Raw genomic sequence first — 22029 nt, 5'->3', positions numbered from 1 at the left:
GACATTTAACTGCAACTATTAACAAACCAAACCATGTGGAAGACAGGAGAGACCTAGTCAAAGGAAAGGTTAGCAGGATATAGCTCGCCAGATCTAGAGGACCAAGAAGAAAGATGTCAAGCCCAGTGAGTGCAGTACACCAGATTAAGGTCATTCACTGCAAATACTGCAGTTTCCAGCAATTTTGTACAGAGGACAGTCACTGCTGGAGAGAAGACCACTAAAGTCCTCCCCTTCCATCAGCCATGCCTACCATGTGGCTGGAGCAGCTGGCTCACCCCATGCTGAGTACGTGTCCACCCAAACAAGCTGCTGTCTGTGAGCAAGCTCAGGGAGTCTGTGACTGACCAACTGCCATGCACGGCCCCTCACTCCTCCCTGAGGCTACCTCCACCAGTTCCTTCCCCTTTTCTGGGACAGGCTCAGGCCCTTCGGCTGATGTCTTACTCTGCAAAGTGTTGTTCATGCCAAGGAGGGGTGTCTATTAATCATTAAGGAAGTATAATGCTTATCACTCTGCTCTGCACTGATGGAGCTAACATGGCCAAGCACAATGGCCATCATGATTTGGCAGTGATAAAACCCAAATTGATGCTGTTCATATGAAAATATCCAGGTTCGATGGATGTGCAATCTCCTACCTCAGCTCCAAATGGGTGGGCTGACGTAAAAGACTTCTGTCCGTGCCTACGGTGGTGCAAGAGGACATTCCATTTTCCCTTGGCTCCTGAGTGGTTGAACTGCAAGCTGGGGAATTCAGTGATTACCTCAGACAGGAGGTCCGATCCAGGAATTCTGATCATGGTGAAGAAGGCAGCACTACCCCTGGCTAGAGCAATTTCTCAAGCAAAAGTGTCATTTTACTCCCTTCCTTACTCAACATCTCCTGCAAAGCAGCTGGACTCCAGCTCCGAGTGCTTCCCTGGCATTCCTGGAAAGCCAAGAGCCACCACACCTCCTACGAAGCCTATTCATAGAGTTCTCATAGGAAATCCCATCCACCCCTATGGCCACCCCGGTGCCAGCTGGTCTGGACAGAGATCAGCTGGTCACCGCTTTGCACGGTGCAGGTGCAGGTGGGATGCCCTTGTGCAGTAGCTGGCTAAGAGCTGAGCCTGACTTCATCTGCAAAGTCTTGGCAAGAATGTTGCCCACCGAGCCCCAACTGTGCAGAATATCCTTCTCTTTTCTGCCATTTCCATCCCCCCAACTGCTCCTTGTAGCAGTCCCCCAAGAAAGCTGTGCTTCCATGGCTGATTGAGGCTTGAAAGGATGTCCATCTTATTTGTAGTGGTCAGCAAAAATACTGCAGCGCACTAGCAAGTTCCTGTAGGCATCCTATATTATGTGGTAGAAAACCCAAACCAGCAAGACCTCATGCACTCCACAAGACCCTCTCCAACAGCATCATGTTGGGCCCAGAGCAAGCTTGATGGTGACACTGGGAATTTTTGGAGGTGTGTCCAGAGATCCAGTAGGGTAGAAAGGGTCAACATGATTTACAATGGCATATTTCAAGAATTAATTTCAATGCTCCAGAGTCACAGACATGCCCTACCTGCTCTAGAATGGCTAACCCATGGCTCAGCTCCTGCAGCATTCAATTCCCACCTTGGGGATCTGTTGGATGGGCACCATGCACTGGCATGGAGCAAGGGGCAGTGAATAAAACAGCCCTTCAGCCAAAGAAGTGCCCTCACCTTCACCCCTGCCTCCAGCCCCCAGTGTGCGGCACTGCGGCCACCTGTGCACTGGCTGGCTCTGCCACTACCGTGCGCTGCACCTCCAGCACTGGCCTGACAACTCCCTGACACATCAAATTCCTTTTCCAGGTTCCCACAGGCTCCCAGCCTTCTGCATCTACATCCTCATGCCAGCCCTACTGCTGCTGACGATGCAGGCAGCCCTCAGTACACACCACTGCTGTGTCCCCAACCGGCACAGAGCAGGTGCGTGGCACTGACGGGTGGCCACGGAGCACATGCATGGTGGCACAGCTGGGAAGGCACGGAGCACACGTGTGGCACTCCTGGGTGGGCATGGAGCACACGCATGCACAGACAGACCAGGAGCACTCGCGTGGCACCAATGGACAGACCGGGACCACATGCATGGCACTGCCAGGTGGGTGTGAAGCACACACATGGCACTGACGGACAGACTGGGAGCACACGTGTGGCATTGATGAACAGACTGGGACCACGTGTGGCATTGATGCATGGCCCAGGAGCACACGCATGGCACTGCTGTGTGGGTATGGAGCACATACATGGCACAGATGAACAGGGAGCACATGCATGGCACTGACAGACCAGGAGCACACGCGTGACAGTGCTGGGGGGGCATGGGGCACACATGTGGCACTGATGGACAAACCAGGAGCACAGCCAGGAGCACATGTGGCACTGATGGACAGGAGCACACACATGGCACCCATAGACAGTCTAGGAGCACATGTGTGGCATTGATGAACAGACTGGGACCACATGCATGGCATACATGGACAGACCAGAAGCACATGTGTGGCACTGCCGGGTGGCCATGGAGCACATGCATGGCACTGATGGACAGGAAGCCCATGCATGGCACTGATGGACAGACCAGGAGCACATGCGTGGCAGTGCTGGATGAGCATGGTGCACACATGAGGCACCGATGGACAGACTGGGACCACATGTGGCATTGATGGATGGACCAGGAGCACACGCGTGACAGTGCTGGGTGGGCATGGAGTACATACATGGCACTGATGGACAGGGAGCACACGCGTGGCACTGATGGACAGGAGCACACGCGTGGCACCCACAGACTGGGAACACATGCATGGCATTGATGAACAGACTGGGACCACATGTGTGGCATACATGAACAGAACAGAAGCACACGCGTGGCAGTGCTGGGTGGGCATGGGGCACACATGTGGCACTGATGGACAGACCGGGAGCACACGCGTGGCACTGCTGGGTGGGCATGGAGAACATACATGGCACTGATGGACAGGGAGTACATGCATGGCACTGACGGACAGACCAGGAGCACATGCGTGGCACCACCAGAAACACGGCACATGCGTGTGACTGCCGGGGAGGACACAGAGTCACAGCTGCCGACTGGGACGGGCCGCCCCATCTCGCCCCCCCGGGCCAGCTGTGACCGCCCACCACCAGGGACCCCTCGGAGACTGAGGAGCGGGACCGTGGCCCGAGAACCGCCCCCCCCCGGCAGTGGCGGGGCTCGGCCACACCGCGGGACAGCCGCCCGGCCGCAGCCCCCCCGCCGCCGGGAGGATGCTCTCCCGGTTCCTGCCCAGGAAAGAGGCGCGGAGGGCGGGAGCGGCTGCGGGGGAGCGGAGCGAGGCACCGGGGCCGGGGTCCGGCCTTTGTCTCCCTCTCCGGGGCTGACAGAATCGCGGCTGCCCCGGGGCCGGTGCACGGAGCGGGGTGCGGCTCTGCCGGTCCGGCGGGACAACCCCCCCCCCCCTTTCCGCAACCTCTACGGTCAAGCCCGGTCGAGGACGCTGCGGGTCGATCCAAACCCTCCCCGTTTCACGTCCCGTTCGTTCCGGTGAACGACGGATCCCGTCGTTACCGTTGCCCCCGCGGCTCCTCCCCGGCTCTGCGGCGGCTCGGCAGGTGCCCGCCTCCGCCCCCGCCGGCCCGTCCCGCCGCACACGTGCGTCCGCGCCCCGCCGGCCCTTTGTCTGGGACCGGCACCTGGACCCGCGCCCCCCCGACATCCCCCCCCTCCACGGCCGGTCCCCCCACCCTCCCCGTACGCTCCCCGGCCCGTCCGGGCCGGGGAGCGGGGAGGGGGGGCGGCCGTGGCTGGGGAGCGCATCCCACCGGCGCCGCTGCGGGGAGCGGTGGGCGGCCGGCGCGGAGCAGGAGGGCCGGGCGCGGGGGGGAGCGGCGGCCCCGGGGCGGGCCGGCCTGGGGAGGTGGGGTGTAAGGGGGGGGGGGCCCGGCGGCGGCGGCAGCGGCGAGGCCGCTCTAACAGGTGGGATCCCGCTGAGAGGAGGAGGCGGCCGGAGGGGGGCGGAGGAGGCAGGGACGGGCGGGCGGGCGGGCGGAGGGAGGGAGGGGGACGAGCCGGAGCCGCCTGTGATCCTGTGACAGGAGCGGCTGCTGCTGCTGCTGGCGCCGCCGGTGCCTCCCTCCGCCCGGCTCGCCGGGTCGCTGTCCGAGCCCCGGCGCCCCCCCCCTCCCCTCGGCCACCCCCCGCCCCGCCCCCCCCCCCCTTTTTCCCCTCGCTCCATCCCGGCCGTCGCCCCCGCAGCCCGTCCCGGGCCGCACCGCACCAATCGGGCTCGCCGCGCCGCCCCGGTTGCCCCTCCGCCCGCTCCGGGACAGGGCGCGGGGCCGGGCGACGCCGTCACCGCCGCTGCTGCCGCCGCTACCGCCGCCGCTACCGCCGCCGGCCGGGCGATGCCGAAGCCGCCGCTGCTGCTGCGGGGGAGCCGCCCCGGGGACAGCGAGCTGGGGCGGCAGTTCCGGGACTGGTGCCTGCGCACCTACGGGGACTCGGCCAAAACCAAGACGGTGACCCGGAGCAAGTACCAGCGCATCGCCGAGGTGCTGCAGGGGGGATCCGGCTCCGGCGGCGGCTCCGGCGGGGGGGAGAAAGGCAAGTTCCAGTTCTGGGTCCGGTCCAAGGGCTTCCGCCTGGGAAACGGCACCAGGGAGGCGACGAAGATGGGTCAAGTGGTGGTATATGTGCCGGTGAAAACGGGAACGGTTAGTGCGCTCCGTGCCCTGGGGGCTCTGTGTCTGTCTGTCTGCCTGCCTGTCCGTGTCTGTCTGTCCTCCCCGGGGGTGCGGGCGGGGAGGGAGGGGGGGTGGTTGCCCGGGGCGGGGGCGGGCATCCCCGGGGCCCCTGTCCCCGCTACCGCCGCGCCGGCCCTGTCCCGTCAGCACCGGGCGGCCCAGCCCCGCCGCGCCGCCGGCCGCCGGGAGCGCGCATGCCCCATGCGGGGCGCGACGCGGGGCCCGGCCGCTCCCGCAGCCCCCGCCGCTCCCGGGGCACCCGCCGCCCCGACCCGCCCGGGATGCGGATGGGGAGAGGCGCCCGCCCGGAGCCTCGCACCTTCCGCCGCCCCCCCGCCCCCGCCCCTCCTCGTCCCCGTCCCCGTCCCATCCGGTGCGGCCGCCGTGCCCGGGCGCTGCCGGCGGGGGGGGGGAGGGGGAGGCGCGGCGGTGCCCCGCGCCCGCCGCCGTGCACCTGCCCCCGCGGGGGGGGGGGGTGGGGGGGCCGCGCCGCCGCCCGGTGCGGACCCCGCCGAGCCCCCCCCCTCCCGCCCCCCCGCCCTGTCCGATCACGTTCGCCCGGCATTTCCCATCCGCCCCACGGCCGGGGACAGGTCTGCAGTCAAGGGCAGAGAGCGGCGGGGAGGGGGCGCCGGCACCCCCCGCCTCCGCCGCCGCCGCCGCCGCGCCCTGCCCGCCCGGCCACCGCGCCGAGCGGAGAGGAGCAGAGCGGAGTCAGCCCGGCCCGCTGCGGCTTGCCCGGCCCCGGCGTCCCGCGGCGCTGCCCGCCCCGGCGCGACCGCTGCAGCCGCTGCCCCGGGAGGGGGCGGGAGGAGGGGGTGCGGGCAGCGGCAGAGCCCGGATTAGGGCAGGCCCCCCCCTCCCCGCATGCCCGCGGGCCGCCGTCCCGGGAAACTCCCCCGCCGGAGCCTCATTGTTCGGCGCCCCGCCGGGCCGGCGGCGCGGGGCGCACCGGCCGCCTCCCTCCCTCCCTCCCTGCCTGCTGCCTGCCTGCTGCCCGCCTCCCCGCCCCGCCGCCGCCCGGGGCTGCCCCGCCGCCCCATTGTTCCCGTCCCGAGCGCTCCCCGCTCCCCGGCGCGGAGGGAAACGCGCAACTTTCGCGACCCCCCGGCTTTGCGCGCAGGGGTGCGCCCGGTGCGGCGGCGCTCCCCCGGCCCCGCTGCCCCCCGCTGCCCGGAGGGGGGGGGGGGGGGAACGGCCGGCCCGCCGCCCCGCCGGGGGACGGCTCCGGGCCAGCGGGCACAGAAGGGCTCCGGGAGGGATTTTTTTTTTTTTTCTGTCCCTCCCCTCCTCTCCCCGCTGCTGCTGCTGCTGCTGCTGCCGCTGCTCTAAAGGGTGCAGTGTTTTCTGTGCACACACAGACTCCAGCATTGATGTGGCTGGAGGATGCTTCCATTGAGGGCAGCCCATCTGTGGCAAATGCTTCTAAACGCACTATTTACCTCCCATCTGGTCTGCCTTATTATTGGGGGGAGGGGGAAGGGTCATTATTTCTCCCTTTCCCTTCGTGGTGCTCAGAGGCGCCTTTCTTTCTCCCCTTGCAGCCCCCCTCCCCCATGCCATGCCCCAAAAAAATTCTTTGCAATTTTTTTTGAGACCTCTTTGCAGCCCTCCTCTCCCGCTTCTTCCCCCCTGCCAAAGAGCCCCTGCTGAGGGCGGATTAGGAGCAGTACCCCCTTCTGCAGATACAGCACTTCCCCAGGGTCCTCTCCATCTAGCCGGCGACTCTATCCCAGATCTTCCAAATGCTGCAGAGTCATGGTACCCCAGAGAGGCCGAGCCAGACTCCCTCGACCCTGCTGCTAGCTAGACGCCCCCTCCCCTTTGTCCGTGAGGGAGTCCCTAGGGTCAGCAGCTCAACGAGGCCGGCACAAGCCCGCGTATTCCCAAAGGGCTTCTGCACAGATGAAGTTTCAGCAAGGAGCGTGTCTAGGCCCCCGCATCTTCCGTGGCAGAGTCCCTGCAGGCTACAGATAGGAGATACACCCAGGCTCCCGTAAACCAACAACAAAAAGCAGGCATGCCCTCAGGGGACAACTGAATTTTCCAAGGGGCAATACTGTTTATTTCCCAGAGCGTTCCGGACTTGAGGGCTGGGAACACTTTACAGAGCCCCCAGCTGTAGGCAAGACCAGTCATTGCACTCCCCCAAATCCTCCAGCACCTAGTCTGTCCAAGTTGTTGCCCCCTGGCCCCTCTGTCCTGGCCCTCCTCAGCCCCACTGTGCCCCTCGCTGCTGGGAATCCCATGGACCATTTGAGACAGATGCAGTTGCTGCGTTTTGGTTTTGCCTGAAGTGGCTCTCAAATTTAGAGATAACTTGACAGGGATTTTCTTCAGCTCCTGATAATTCAGTGCTTGCCTCGTCCTCGGTGGTTTGGGCTGGGTTTGTGGGTGTATTTCATTTCTTTCATGCGTGCAGTCAAATAATTCATGATGCCGATACAAGCCTTTTGCTCGACAGTAAAGCATGTATTCTGGTTTAATTCTGGTGTATTCAGCTGCTTTTCCCAAATACTTCTGGAGTGGCGTTTCGGTTGCTTTCTCCTGGCTGTGCTCCTCAGCAACCTGATACGGCTCGTCCTGTCTGCTCGTCCTTCTCTGAGCACATCTGCCGGAGAAGCACCATGCTTGGGACTGTCCCATGGCTGAAGAAAGGCGAAACACATGCAGCCCCCGGGTGCAGCAGAGGGGGAGGCGGGGGGGGTCCGTGCCGCTGTGTTGTATGTGCAGGTCACTACAGGAAATCCGAGGTACCAGGAGTGAAAGCTAGAAGAGAGGTGGTAAAGAGCGTGTAGAGGGCAGCAGTGGGGATACGATCTTTTCTTCCCCTGACAAGGCTGGGGCCACTCCTCCTCTGGGGAAAAAAAAAAAATCCCAAACCCCAAAAATAATAAGCCCCCAGCAGCAACCTGGTAGAGGTGTTCCTTTTGGCTTATGAATCCTGAGCTGGTTTGTGTATTTTCTGCGCATCTGTAGCGAAAATACAATTAACTTGTGGTTATTATTTTCTCTCCTGAGTAACTTTCCCTTGCCCTCCTCCAGGCCTCTCATCAGAACAGGCCTAATCAGATTTGGGTGGCTTGAGAGCTGGGACTGTGCACTGAGAAGGGGGCATCTGCCTTAGGTGGTGGTCAGAGCAGATGGTGGTCTTCTCAAAGAATGCACTGGGAATAGGAACAGCAGTGCGGACGGATGTCTGGCACAGAGGCTGTTCAGATTTCTTTTTCCCAGATGAACATCCCAAAGATGCTGGACGTTTAACACATACAATTAAAAAAAACCCTACGCAGATAAACACATGAGGTTTAGCAGAGTAGGATGTTGTTGTCTGACAGCCGTATTCATGTACGGGCTGGATGCTGCATCCCTTAGGTCAGGGAGTTGGAAAAAAACACATTTAGGCTGTACTGAGGAGGAGGAGGAGGGTATCATTGTGTGCTGCTGCAGCACAGACAATGGATACAGACCAAAGTGCCCAGATCTGCCCTTCTTTCATGTGGCTAACACACACTAAGGTGTAAAACACCTCGTTATCTGTGGGCGGAACCGAACCCTGGTACTGGATGTGCAGTGCTCTCCCTTCTCCCCAGATTTGCTAAGAACTGTGGGAGAATTTGTTTGTGACAAGGTGCTAAGATGCAGTTCATTATAATCTCGTGTCCCTCTTGTCCTAAACATTTAGCATCATTTAGACAGTCTCTCATACAAACGTAGAGCGAGATGGAGACTCAGTGCAGGGAAGCGGACAGCGCTTTGGTGACAACTGGCGATGCAGATGGGTTTGGCTGTAGCAGCAGGGTGTGCAGGGGAGGGTTAGCCTCAGACTTCAGTTCGGGTATTAGCTGCGGGAGTGGTTACACACACTCTCTAAATCGATGCTGTACTTTGCCGTGCGTGGTGGGAGCTTGTCACAACTCTGGAGCGATGGCCAGCCTTGCAGGACAGATTCATCCTGGCAGCCTGTGATGCAGGCTGGAGCACTGCAGGATGAGGCAGGGGAAGCCTGGCGTCAGACTGGCCCTTCGGGGACTGTGCAGAGGCTCGGGAATCGGGTAGGCTCTGCAGCACTGCCCACATTTGATTTTGCTTTCTTGCTCTTTCCCTGTGCCCTGCAGAGCTGACACAAGGTTCTGGGGTTCTTGTTGGCATTATTTAATAATGGCCTTATGGGGACATTCATGTGGATGGGTCGCTGTTGTTGTACAGGTACAGTTCACCTGTGCTGGCTCCCCCGCAGCCAGATGTTAGAAATTATTTCACAGTCGTGCCTGGTGAAATTCACCCGAGGAAAGGTACTATAGTGGGGGGAGTGCTATAAAGGGAATTTATGAGACCAAAAGCAAAATGGATGGAGGCCTTTCACTGGCAGCAGGAAAAACATCCCATGGGACACCGGATAAATCTCACAATACAACCTATCCTTAAATACGTTTTAGTTCTAGAGACAAGGAGCATTGTGATGTGAAAGCCACAGTGCCAGGCCTTGGGACAGCACAACACAGTAGCAGAATGCTTGAGCTGAGAAGCCGGGCATGTTGGAAAGATGCTTCTCCAACAGCTAATAGAGGCTACATTTTTCCTGGTACAAGTACCCTTCAATGCCCATATTCAGTGCCCCAAAAAGCTGCACATCTATAACCTCTAAGAACATTAGTCAACAGAAGGTTTTCACTATGTGAATAACCACTTAGACTTTCTGTGGACTTCAAGTGATAAAAAAAAATAAATCAAGACCATTCAGAAGAGCCTTAGACAAGGCAAATGGGCCTGAGGGTATTATCTGAGAAATTGTCTATTACTTCTACAGCACAAGCCTTACTTAGAGCATACAGAGCCTTCACCTGCTACGAAACAGCCTAGCCCTGAGCACACAGGGCAGCTTTGGCTTTTGCAAGGAGCTGAACCGATGGCAGGTTTACATTTAAATGTGCACTTAGGAGACTGGCATGATGCTGGCCCAGGTCCATCGTCCCATCCAACTCAGTCTAGAGAAAATCTCCTACATCTACATCCCTTCCAGATTCAGTTCCAAGTTTGCACAACATCAGTTGCAGTTTTTACTTCTGAAGCTGCTTGCGGTAAGAGTCACAGCAGTGATATCCAGTCCTCTGGGCCTGAGAGCTGGCTTAAGCTCACCAGGCAGCAGCAAAAGCCTCCAGTACCTTTGCAAGGTGAATTTAAAGAGCTCTGACAATCTGTGGTTACGCAGACTGGCAGAATGAAATTCCTCACCAAGCCAGGAGCAGGACATCTGGCAGCAGAGCCTGTTTCCAGCTCCTGCCCACTCCCACCCCTCCGGGACAGCCTGCTAAAGCTGCTTCTAGGGATAAGGGGAGAAACCAGTATCTAATTCAGTCCTTGATTTTTTTCTGCCAAGACTACAAGCCTGATTATAAGGCAGCCCCACCGTGGTTGTTAGCATTGCGGCATGGCACATGTGGTGCAGCTTCAGCAAGAGACACCACCATCCACAGACAGCCTCAGCCTTGGGGGCTGGCTTTGGTCATCGGCACTCGTAAGACCTGGAGTCACATCAGCAAAGGTCCTGCATCCCACTGCTCCTCCCAGTCCCAGTTCCCTGATATGTGTCTGACTGAACAGTTTCTACAAGAATAATCTCTCTACCATCTACACTGTACAACCTACATGATTCCAGAAACATCAATGGCATTGCTGATCCAAGAGGAACAGCATTTTTTGGATAACTTTCATCTGAAAGTTATCTTGCTCACCCCACAATTGCTTTCACATTTGTGGTTCTTGTTGGGTATTGCTCTGAAGAGGGTAAAAAACCAAACAAACACAGCACAGCTCTGCAAAGCCTTGTTAAATGAAGCTAAAATGGAAAGGAAAGAAATCCAGGTCTGATGAGGTGCCATTGTCCCAGGTCTTCAGGTTCCATCCCACCTTTGCAAAGGAAGAGGGGTCCAAGTACTCAGGGCCCTAAATTAATGATGAGCCGAGAGGACTGTCTGTAAGACCAATATGTAGGCTGTTCTCTCACCTCTCCTTGCGGGCTGTGACTCAGAGGGGCTTGCTCTGACCACGAGCAGGCAGGGGAATTTGGTCGCTAAGGATGGCAGCAGAGCTCCAGAGAGGTGGCTACGCTCCTTTCAGTGAGAACTTTCTCAAGAATCTCTTTGTCCAAACCATTCTCGGCAATAATCGCTGGCTAATATAATTTCTACAGTTTTGTTTTTGCTGTTATGTTAGGTCTGATATGAGCAGTCTATGAACTTACACTGTGGACAAACAAATGGCAGGGAAACCAAAGAGCCATGGAGGAGCATCAATGGGCTGACCATTCATCCAACCCACACAGATGCTCTGGGTTCACAAAACCTTATCTGCATTGCCGTGCCAGAGGAATGTATATTCATATCTTTTTCGTTAGTGCAAATTAGCAGTTACCTTCCCTGATCTCGTATGAGCTGTACCCACCTCTAAAGAATTGCATCAAGATGGGCCAAAGCCACCACTGAGTTTCGGTGTCTGGTCTAATTAGCTGATTGTAGCGAGGGCAGGTACATGTTGGCCAAAATTGTCGTCTTTGTTGGAATGCTGCTGACTTCCACTTTTATGACTGATGCCAAAGAGTAGCAATTTATTGCTGCAGACTATATGTGCGTGTATATAGGAGCAGACAGTAAGAGCAGAGGTTTGGCGTACAGGTTTCTTTCCTGCGTGTCTGAGATTAAGGCAGCGGTCACTGAAAGTTAAGCAGAGGCTGGTTGTGTCTTACCAGCACAGTACAGGGCCTTTCACGGAATGACAGTCGAGAAACTGAGACTCTGTGTGAATGGTTTCTCTCTGTCCTTGCTCTGCTTCGGCTCAGCAGCCCACAAGGATGAATTTCCCTCCTGACACACAGGCAGAGGCAATGCTAGCGGCTCAGAGGGACCCGTTCCTCGATGAGGGGCAGGGGTGTTGTTCTGGGGAAGACAAGGTAATTCAGTCTCTGTGGCTGAGTTTGGACTTTCCAGTTGTGAGATATGGTGATGGGTTTCTGTTATGGGAGTCTCTGGGCTAAAAATTAATTCAGACTCATCAGGCTCCCCCTCCAAAAAAAAAAGGAGAATAACATTTGGGGCTCTTCTCTTGGCTTGCATTTGAAGGAGGAATCTCAGAGCAAACCCTGAGTCATCCCCTTATTCACACTGTCAAGACATCCAAAACCATCTGGGTTTTGGTGCTGTGAGTACCATCTGCACTGGTGCCCAGTTACCGACAGGGTGTTCCAGTTTGCAGTCTCACAGCACTGGGACAAGCAGCCAGCCCAGGGGAGCTGGTCCCTTGGGGATGCTTTTGGGTTTTGCATTCCCATCATCAGTTTGGATGCCGGTCGTGCGGCTCCCCAAGCCGGGATCAGGCATCTTTGACGGGCTGGGAGGAGGCCTGCCTGCTCCTGCTCACCTGCGTCGGGCGTTTTGATCCAGCAGAAAGCCCTTGAGCTGGTGACAAAGGTCTGGATGTGGGCTGGAAAGTACAGTCCTGTCTCTTAGCAACTGGTTCCTACCTCTGAGCTCTCGGAGCCGTGTGTGGGACAGAGAGCATCAGTCACGCTCCTGCTGCAGCAGCAACGCGCCGAGGAGGGGATGGGGGATCAGGCCGGCTCCAGCCACTGCCAAGATGCTTAAAGAAGCTCAGGCATTTCTAACACAAGCAGTCATCTGTGAGTCCTAATCAAAGCTTCGGTTTAATTGCTTTCCTCGTGCCCTTCTCTGCACGGCAAACAGAGCACCGATTGGCTGGCTGCAGCGGCTGCCTGCCAGCTACCTCGAGGGGCTGCTCCGCACTGCCCCAGCTTTTTTGGTCACAGGGGTGGGGACCAGGGAGGGAGGAGGAAGAGGGAGGACACGGCCCATGTGTTTCTAGAAAAATTAGATGTCATAGGGTCCTTCCCTGAACTCCTCTGCACTGCACTTGGGAATCCCCCGTCCCCCTTACAGACATTTGCATTGCTATTTTCTCTTCGGTGCTCGGTTCTGCTGTTTCACCCTCGAGTTTCCTCCTAACCAACTCCTCTGGTGAGCATTTCTCAGAGGCTCCCTTGCCAAGCACTGTTTCATAAACATTTTCATGAATCCCTGCTTTGTCCTCCTAATTAACCATTCAATTGGCCCCCAATGGAGCCTTCACCTCTCCTGCGAAGATCCTGCATGCACAGATTATAACCTGTCAGCTGCCAATTTATTCCTCACGCAGAGGGCAGGTTATATTAATTGTCTGGCTTCCCTGTCCTGTTTGGTTTGCCCTCCCTTTCTTCTGCTCCCAGTAGCATCCCTGTTAGGAGACACAGATGCACAGAAAGCTAAGGGAACCCAGGCAGGAGACCGCTCAGTATGACCCATGTGTCCAACCTGCGGTGATGTGGCAGTTAGACCAGATGTGATGGGATGTTGCTGGCCTGTGTCAGACCTGGGAGAGGGGTCCCTGTGGATGGATTACCATGACAGAGTGTTAAAGAACATGCTTGACTTCTGCTCCCCCCATGTGTAGTCTCAGTCAAGAGCTCAAAAAAATCCACTTGTCTGTCCCAGGTTAATGGGAAATCCTTCCTGGGCATTATTTACAAGTCAGAGCTTGGATTTTGGAAGAGTTGGGGTCCCCCTTGTGTGGTTATGGTGGAAACATCCAGAATACAGAGGGGGTTTACCTGAGTGCAGGGAGAGACATAGCAGATTTCCATCAATGTCTCTCCTCCACGCCCGCCCACCCACCTCCCTGTGTAGGGTCCCCTACCCTTGCAAAGCCATGTGTGCAGCCCAGAATAAAGGCACGCGGTGACAACGGTAGGTGCCTGCTCTCACCAAGGGTAGCTGCTGTGTGTTTTGCTGGGTTCATGTATTGGGAAAGGGGGTGATGGAATCCAACGTGACCGTCATGGTTTGGCACTGTCTGCATTTCAGGCACAGTATTCTCGAACTCAGCGTGCGCTCACAGGGAGCAGCAGCAAGTGACATGGTGGTGCTCGGGTGTGAAGTGGGAGATTGGCATTTCCAGGCTCTGGTGCCAGGGATGGGCTGTAATGAAGCCACCGCGGCATGACATGGCACAGCTTGAGTGCTGCAGTGCCCTTACCTGGCGAGGAGGCTGGGTTTTGGGAGAGGAGGGTCTGCAGGTGTTTCACCCCCCTCGAGCGGCTGCTGAGCTGTCAGCATTTTCCTAGAGGCTCATCTTGCTGTTCCTGTGGGAGTCTCTGACTGTGACCCACATATTCTGAACTGCCAGAGAACAGGGAGCTGACACCAGGATGCCATGCATCCAGGGCTCAGACTCAGCCCAGCCTGACCTTGATTCACTGTAGCATCATTTGTAACTTATTTTACATAATTTTGCTTGCCACTGATGAGCTGAACTGCCGCTGCTGTTTTGTGCCTCCTCCTACTTAGTTTCATTTTGACATCACCGTGTCCTCGCTGTAGGTATGATGATGTTGCACGGCTGCCCTAACACTGCTGGGTCTATTCCCAGGAAGAGAGGGGTCACCTTGCTGTGACAGGTAACCTCATCGCTTGTTACAATGCCTTGTCCCCCTCCAACTTGAAAGATTTTGCTTTGGTTGTGATCTTTATTAGATTAGTGCTTCAGCGCTGTGGAGGTTGCTCAGAGTGATAAGTTACTTCAAGGAAGAGCCAGCTCTAAACCTATTCTGAGTTTGTGTTACAGTGATACATTTTAAATATTTTTTAGATTTCTTTCAGGATGCTATGGAATATTAACACTCTTCTAATTCTAAATGCAGTCTACCATTTCCCCCCCTTTTACCCACCCCTGCAGCATGCCCCCCCAGATCAGATAAAACAAGATCCAAATGACATTAAGCAATTGCTAGCCATCTTTACAGATTTATTAAAAAAATTCCCAACACTTGCATTTTAACTCTACCTATTTCAAAATAGGAAAAAAGATACTGCAACATTATAATAACCCCCAAACAATAATGTCTGTGATACCTTCCTTGTTAGCAAGCTACGGCATGACACTTCTCCTGCAAAGGTCCCCAGCTGGTGGGTGGGAAGACCGTGGCCCCGGGGCAGGTCAGTCAGGTGCTCTGCTCACCAGGTTGCAGCAGCCTTTCTTACCAAACCCAAGATAGATGATGCTCTAACGGTAGCTTAGGCTGCTCCACGGCACCCAGTATTTTGTTACTCTTGAAACGGTGTGCTTGCTTGCCCTGTAACCCTGCCTGCAGGCAGCACAGTGCAGGCAGGGCAGCACTGGCTCCCCGCTTGTTCCTGGCAGGCAGGCACAGGGTCATGTGTATTGGGGAGTGCTGCACTTACCTCTGTGTGCCAGATCCAGCTGCTCCTCCAGTTTCCCCTGCAGGCATGAAGCCCCGTGCTCGTGCTCGCAGGGAGGCAGCTCTGCTCTCCTGCGCAGTGCAAAATGTCCTCTGCCTCCCAGGCAGAGCAGGCATCCAAGCAAACCTCTGAGCAGGCATCCAAGCAAGCTACTCTGCCTGCTGGACTTCTCCTCCCTCCTCCAGGCAGGCACGGGATGGAGAGCAGCCCCATTCCTCTGGGGAGCAGCCACCCACCAGACCCTGCATCCACTCACCTCCCCTTGGTACTGGCGGGCCAGCAAGGCATCCCGCAGCAAAGCCTGCAGCCCACCTGGGCCCTCTCTGCAGCTGGAGGCAGGGCTGCCATTTCCAGGCTCACCCCTCCCGGGCTGCCGTGTTTTCACTCCCAGGCCTGGGAGCCAGGAGAGGAACAAGCTGAGGTCAGAGCAAAGGCCTGGACCCATCTCAACAGCTCAGCTGTGGCTGCTGAAAGAGCAGCTCGCTTGTAAGAGGTGCCTGTACCCCACTGAAAGACATACACCTCAGCTTTGTTTGCCATCTAGAAATAATGCGCCCAGCCCCTCACAAGGAAGTATTTACTTTGCAAAAAAAAAAAAAAGTATTGTGTACAGTTCTGGGTAGAGAAATGATGCGAATGCACCCGGCGCAGGCTGGCGGCTGGGGCCTTGGGCACACCGGTCCGCGGGCTCCTGGCCTGAGTCAACGCGTAGCTTTGGGAAACTGACTTACTCTTTGTACTTTGGTTTCCCCTGGAGAAATTAACTCTCCTGGGCTGGAGTGAATCTCAGCTGATCAGCAGAACCGGGGCTGTTTTTACTGTAGTAAGTAGGACTGTAGCTGTAAGTGCAGGATGGGGCTTCATGTTTGCTTGGTGGTTTGTGAAAAATGACATAAATGCTTAGCACAGAGAAACATCATCAACATTTCAGCAAACACTTTCCCCCTATTTTCAACCAGAAATGATCAGAAAAATTTCCCAGCAAAATATCTCCAGAAGAAAAAAGAGCAAAATCTGTAAGTGAGAGCATTTGCCATATTCTTCTGGTGGGTTCCTTTTATTATGAGCAATACAGCCGATATTGTTCTCAGCCTAGCATTTCCCCAGTGCCTATTTCTAAGGCATGCACTGTGCCTGTGGCATGAGGGACAAGAGGAAGAGGGAAGTTCGAGGAATCTAGCTCTTCTTTCTCCTCACAGCATTAGCAGAGGGAGCCTGCTGTGGTTTAACATATCCCCCGCAAAAGCTGCTTTCATCCTACACCTAAATACCATGAGGAGTGAACTTCCTAAAGCCCTGGAGAAGTCTAAATATAGAAGCCAATCAAGGGCTGACTTCCCAGAGATGAGAAGTACCAAGAACAGTTTCTTGATCAAAAGTTGTAAGAGTCCATATTGAAATAAAATGTCTGTTTCGGTACGGAAGCCTGTGCAGAAGGAGTAATTGCAGAGGTGGGCTGTGCTCTGCGCGCTCACCGCTCTGTTTGTTGGTGGTACCCGCAGTGCCGGGCGCGGGAGGCAGCCGGGGAGGCCGTGGGCTGCCCAGGGAGATGGATGTGAGGTATCATCTCTGGAGCACCTGATGTGGATGTCTCTGACAGCATGGCAGGATTTCATCCCTTGCTGTATGTTGCAGTTTCCGTCCTCTTTCGGTGCCATCTGCTTTTTCCTGTTCATGTCCGCTCCCTGTTACAGCTGATAAATTTCTTCTGAAGAACAGAAATTTCCTTAGAACAAAACACAACTTGTAGGAAATTAGAAAGGTACCTTAAAGAGGAAAGAGCAGCAGAGTGCTCAGGTAAAACACAAACGCAAGTTTGCTAATCTCAAAACAGGTATGTGATGGCACCTTTGTGCATGCAGCAGAGGGAACCACCAGGGGTTACGGTAAGGGTGAGGGATGGCTGATTGCTGCTGAGATAGCGCTGCTGGGTGTGGGCTGCGGTCACCCCATGGTCCTCTGCAGGGGCCCCAGTGTGGGACCAGGGAACCCCCTGACCTGGCTGGGGGACGGTGGCTGTGCCCTGCTGCTGGCAGGCAACATGAACACAGGCAGAGCGAATGATGCTGCCTCTCCTGCATGCAAGGGAGGTGACCTTGAGGGGCAGCTCGATACAGCTGGCCCCAAACCTCCCGTTTGGGTGTCCTGCAGATGAGAGTGACAGCGGCCCTTCCAGACTGTAGTAGGAAATTAGAGTTTAACGCATCAAGAGACTCTGTACTGGGGGGGGGGGGAGGGATGCTGTGGTTGGGAGATAGAGAGACGAGTGCTTTCATGTGGGAAGTGCAAGAAGAGGTGAGGGCAGAGGGTCTGCTCCTCAGCCAGAGACAGAGTGCAGCCATTATCAGGCAGGGCTCTGCCGGCAGGAAGCTGCTTTTGACTCACAGGAAGCTGAATTCGGCTGGTATCAGCCCCTCGCGTGAAGGCCAGGGCAGCATTTTATCTGCCGTTGAACACAGCAGATGGGGAAGCAGTCGGCACTCCCTCCCATCCTGCTCCTGCTCCAGCACTCCCTGCCTGGTGGCCCTGCAGCGGAGCCCTTTCTGAAAAGGGACTCTTCCCTGAGGAGCAGTGAAGCAGGGGCAGCTTCCCAGGCCCGAGGAGAGCTGCCAGCCTGCTGGAGGAGGCAGAGATTGCCCCTGCCAGCTGGCGCCAGGGCAGAGCCAGGACCCTCCAGGCTGTTGAGCCCAGCCCAGGCAGGTACCAGGTCCTCCAGGAGTGCCCCCCACCAGTCGGTCCCAAGAGGAGCTGGGAGCACTCAGTCAGACTTTGAAGAGCTGGCTCCCTGGGCTTGCAGCTCAGATTAAATCCTCCCATATTCTCCCAAATCAGAGAATCCGAGGTGGAGAAGGGCTTGCAGGGACGGGGAGCTCTTTGCACGGAGCCTGCTGCTCATCCCTTGGCGTCTCTGTGGAGCTGCCCCGGGCTGGGCCCTGTGGCGCGGGGAAAGGGGAGTCTGGTTTCGCACGGGGCGGCGGCGGCTCTCAGGGGCTCGGGGTGGAGGTCACCGCGGGGCAGCTGGAGGGGATCGGGTGGCAGCTGCCGGCCTTAGACCTGCTGCCCCGCCGAAAACCCAGTTACTGGTCAGTGCTGCAGTTTAGCTGCGAATCCCTCGGATTATGACAGTTTTTACACACACGCCGGGCAGCTGAAGAATGGCTGCGGGGGCCTGTGGAGACCCACCGGGTTGGAAGGAGCGGGCTGGGTGGAGGCCGGCCATGGATGTGTGTGGACGCCCGCTAAGGCAGGGCAGGTCCATGTGGGAGGCATGGCAGGGCTGCCGCGGGGGACTCGGGTGCTGAGGGGAGCCGCAGGGGACGGACAGGAGCCCGCCCTGTCCCCGGGGCCCGCCCGCACCCGGGGGCTGTGAGGTGCGGGACCCTGGGTGCCTGCGGCGCGGGAGGCTGCCCGCAGCCCGGGGCCGGGCGAGGCCCTACGGGCGCGGGGGCACCGGGGCGGGTGTGAGGTGGAGCCGGCGGCGGGCCCGGCCCGGCCCGGGGGAGCGGATTACCGCCGGCAGCGCGCGGCCCCGCCGGTTGCCATGGTTACCCCGCTACCTGCCGACGGGCCTCAGCCCAGCCCGGGCAGAGGGGGCACCCTCCCCTCCGTCCCCGCTGCCGCTGTCACCGCACGGGACTGACCGGTCACCCCTCACGCCGAGCCCGGCCCCGTTAGCGGCGGGGCTCCCTGCGGAGGGGAGAGAGCGGGAAGGGGGACCCCGCGGTGCAAGCAGGGCCCCGGGGGACGGAGCGTGGCCTCGGCGGCGGGAGCAGCAGGCGGGAGGGAGGGCAGGGCGAGGGCGGCTGCCGAGAACAAAGATGCCGGGGCAGGGGCTCGGTGCGCGGCGGGTGAGCGCTGCCAGCGCCGCGGCCGGGCCCCGCGCGTGTGGTGGCGCTGCCCGTCCCCGAGCCTCGCCCCAGGACAGCTTCCCCGCCTGAAATGGCTGTCGCCTCCAGTTGCTTTTCACTGGCCATGCCGGCCTTGGTGATGATGGCCACCACTCCCCGGGCGCGGGGCGGTGAGGTGACCCCGACCCGAAACAGCCACCTCCCGGCTCTGCTCTCGGCTATAAATAGAGCCCGGTTGCCCGAGAGCAGGAGGTGGCTGCCATCCGCAGCAGGGCGGCTGCACAGGGGAGCGGGAGGTGGGGGAGCCGAGGGCTCCAGGGGTGGCCAGGTTCGGCGAGATGGTACGCGGAGGGTGGAGGAGATGCAGGAGGCACCGAGGCACTCAGGCCGTGCAAGAGGCTGGAGGGGGTGGCTGCAGGGGGCTGGTGCAGAGGGCAGGGGGACGTGGGCCTGCAGGGGCTCATGAGGCGTGAGGAGGTGGCAAGCGAAGAAACTGGGACTAGCGGAGGTGGGGAAAACAAAGGACGCTGGGGAGGAAAGAGACCTGATGGGGAACCTGGAGGAGAGGAGGTGAGAAGAGAGAGAGAGCATTAAGGTTGCTGGGAAGGTGGGGAGGAGGCAGGAGAAAGGGGGCGAGACCTGCGGCACAGGGTACACAAGGATGGAAAGGGAGGAGGGACCGAGAAGGGGGAGAGACAGACTAGTGTTGGGCAAATGTAGAGAATGGTGGGGTGCTTGTAAGGTGGCAAAGGGACTTGGTGTCCTCAGCACCTAAAATGCTTCCAAGTGCTTATCTCAAGGCTGAGCTTTGCTCCTAAATCTGTTATGCATTTTGGGGGCAGGTGACTTCTGATAAAGCCCCAACACCAGGAAGGGATAAAAGCATCCCTTATTCCCAAATGATTTTTTGTTGCTTTTTAAACCTAAGGGTTTTTAAGCCATTCTGAGATATTATGGGCTCTGACTCATGCCTTGAATACTCATGAGCTATACTGGGTGTGGAAGGAGGAATCAGAGGGGTGTGGGCCCTCTGAGAGGTAGACTATAGTGCGTGTGTCCTCTTAAATCCTAGGTCAACATTTGGTTATATTGCCAGATATAAACCTCTGTAATCCTAGTAGCACTGACTTGATACAGCTCCTTATATCCAGTGGCTTGATACTGCATGCATCTCACCTGCTTCCCGGAGCTAAATAATCATCACGGGAGAGAAGTCACAAGGCTGATGAGGGGATGGAGGGATGCACGGAGTCAGGGGAGGGTCACTGCAGGGAATGGGATGTTGAGGAGGCAGCTCTGGCATCCAGCACCCAGCCAGGGTGGAGAAGAAGGCAGCGCTGGATGAGCAGAGAGGCTGTAGTGATGCCCAGACCCTGAGGTTACCTGAACTGCATTCTTTCTGAAACCGAGGAGGAAATAGGGAACCGCTGGCCATGCAGGGAAGAGAGTATTAGTTGGTTGGAATGGCCCTGGAAGTAGTGATTTGTGTAGGGAGTTGGTTACAACCTTAATTTTGAGGGCTCTGCCTGTTTAATCTGACTGTGCTTTTCTCCCAATGCATTTTCCTTTGTCCTGTTTCTGTAATTATCCTCATTTCAACCCTGCTCTGAGGATTATTGGTCAGTATGAAGCCTCCTTATGCCCGCTCCTCCTTGGCAAGGGAATACCCATGTCCTCGATTAAAGTGAAACTCCCCAAATGGTGACAGAAGAAATTAGATCTATATTCCTCAAAGACACTCCCTCGGGCAAAGTTCCCCGACCCCCACCATGGCAGCACTGCCACCCTGCCCCTTGTGTTCGTTCTCAATATTCTCTTTGTTACAGCCACCTTTATATACGGCTCAGGCCTCCCCTGGGAAGGCAGAGGTGGTTTATGTTGGAAAATCCTTGTGCCTGTGTCCTGGGTAAGCACACTGACCCGTCCCACTGCACTCCGTGCCCAGTACAGGCAGTCTCTGTTCCGAAATTGGGGTGAGGAGCCAACTTTAATTTTAATAGGCAGCACTTTACATTAAAAGACTGCTTCCCCAAGATGTTGGGTAGTCTTTAGCAGAGGGCGGCCCCTCTAAATGATTGATTTTTGAGAGTCCCTTGACTGGTAGCTTGAGAAGAGCGTTTATTCAATCTATAGACTATAAGATACACAGAGCCCAACCACTAATAACAACAAAAACTAAAGGTTAGGAGATGGGGTGTTCCCTTTGCATGCAGACCTCTGCCAGCCTCTGCCTGCATTCACAGATGTGTGAATGGACGTGAAAAAGAGTTTGCAGGTTATTTAGATGTGCAGGTTGCTGCTCACCGGCCTGGTGTGTACCAGCTGGATGGCATCCATGCATACCTTTTTGGAAAACAGGCCTCAAAGGGATGTAGTGTGTACATATATATATGTATATGTATATGTGTATATAATATATATATTATATATATACAGCTGTCTAAGCAACAATGGCATTTTTTCAAGGAAAAAGCTAAGCGACCTCCTGAAGCCTGGCCCTTTTTCGGCACCCGTAGCCATTAGAGCAGCCACCGACTACCTCCCATTAGCACTCCCTGCACTGGTGCTTTGTGCCGGAGCGCCGTTAGCAGCTGCCGGTTACCAAAGGCTGCCTCCCCTTCCTGCGGCACACCCTGCCAGTGTGAGCTGACACCGTTGGTGCCAGTCAGCTCGGAGGAGCACTGCTCCCCACACTTCCCACTCCCACCAGTCTGTCACCACTGCCGTGTGGCAGAATTACTGCCTCCTGCTCTCCAGCACATCCTAACACACAAAGAGCTGTGCTGCTGCTGCCAGCGCTCAGCTGCTCTGCGTATGCGAGAGAGGGAGGGTGCCTTGGAAAGGTCAGTGCAGGGAAGGAGGGCGATTCTGTCTCCTTCCTTTAGGGGCTGCAATCCTGGCATCACAGTGAAACCTTGTCCTGCCGGCTGAGCCGTGTCTGCAGGGACTGCAGCCAGGGAGGGTGCCCCACATTGTGGGGCTTCCCGGGATGGTTTAATACCAGGTCTAAAGAGCTTCCTCTGCCTGTTCCCTGCCTAGCGAAATCATCCCAAATTATGAAAATTAAATTTCTCAATTGGTTGTGACTCCACTCTGGACTCTTCCCTTGTT

The 22029-nt window shown here is 56.9% G+C and overlaps 1 protein-coding gene across 1 annotated transcript in view; it reads left to right on the top strand.

The window, feature by feature from the left end:
* The first annotated feature begins 4335 nt into the window (after positions 1–4335).
* NOL4L (nucleolar protein 4 like) overlaps positions 4336–22029 on the top strand; it is a 66294-nt gene continuing 48600 nt past the window's right edge. The window contains exon 1 of the mRNA XM_064465571.1: positions 4336–4733. Within this exon, the coding sequence (XP_064321641.1) occupies positions 4425–4733 (309 nt within the window). The 5' untranslated portion in view covers positions 4336–4424. The remainder of the gene's footprint in view (positions 4734–22029) is intronic.

Source organism: Phalacrocorax carbo, chromosome 14, assembly GCF_963921805.1.
Source record: "Phalacrocorax carbo chromosome 14, bPhaCar2.1, whole genome shotgun sequence".
Classification (NCBI taxonomy): Eukaryota; Metazoa; Chordata; class Aves; order Suliformes; family Phalacrocoracidae; genus Phalacrocorax; species Phalacrocorax carbo.
The sequence above is the reverse complement of the archived record's forward strand: the minus strand, read 5'-3'. Positions and strand labels throughout refer to the sequence as shown.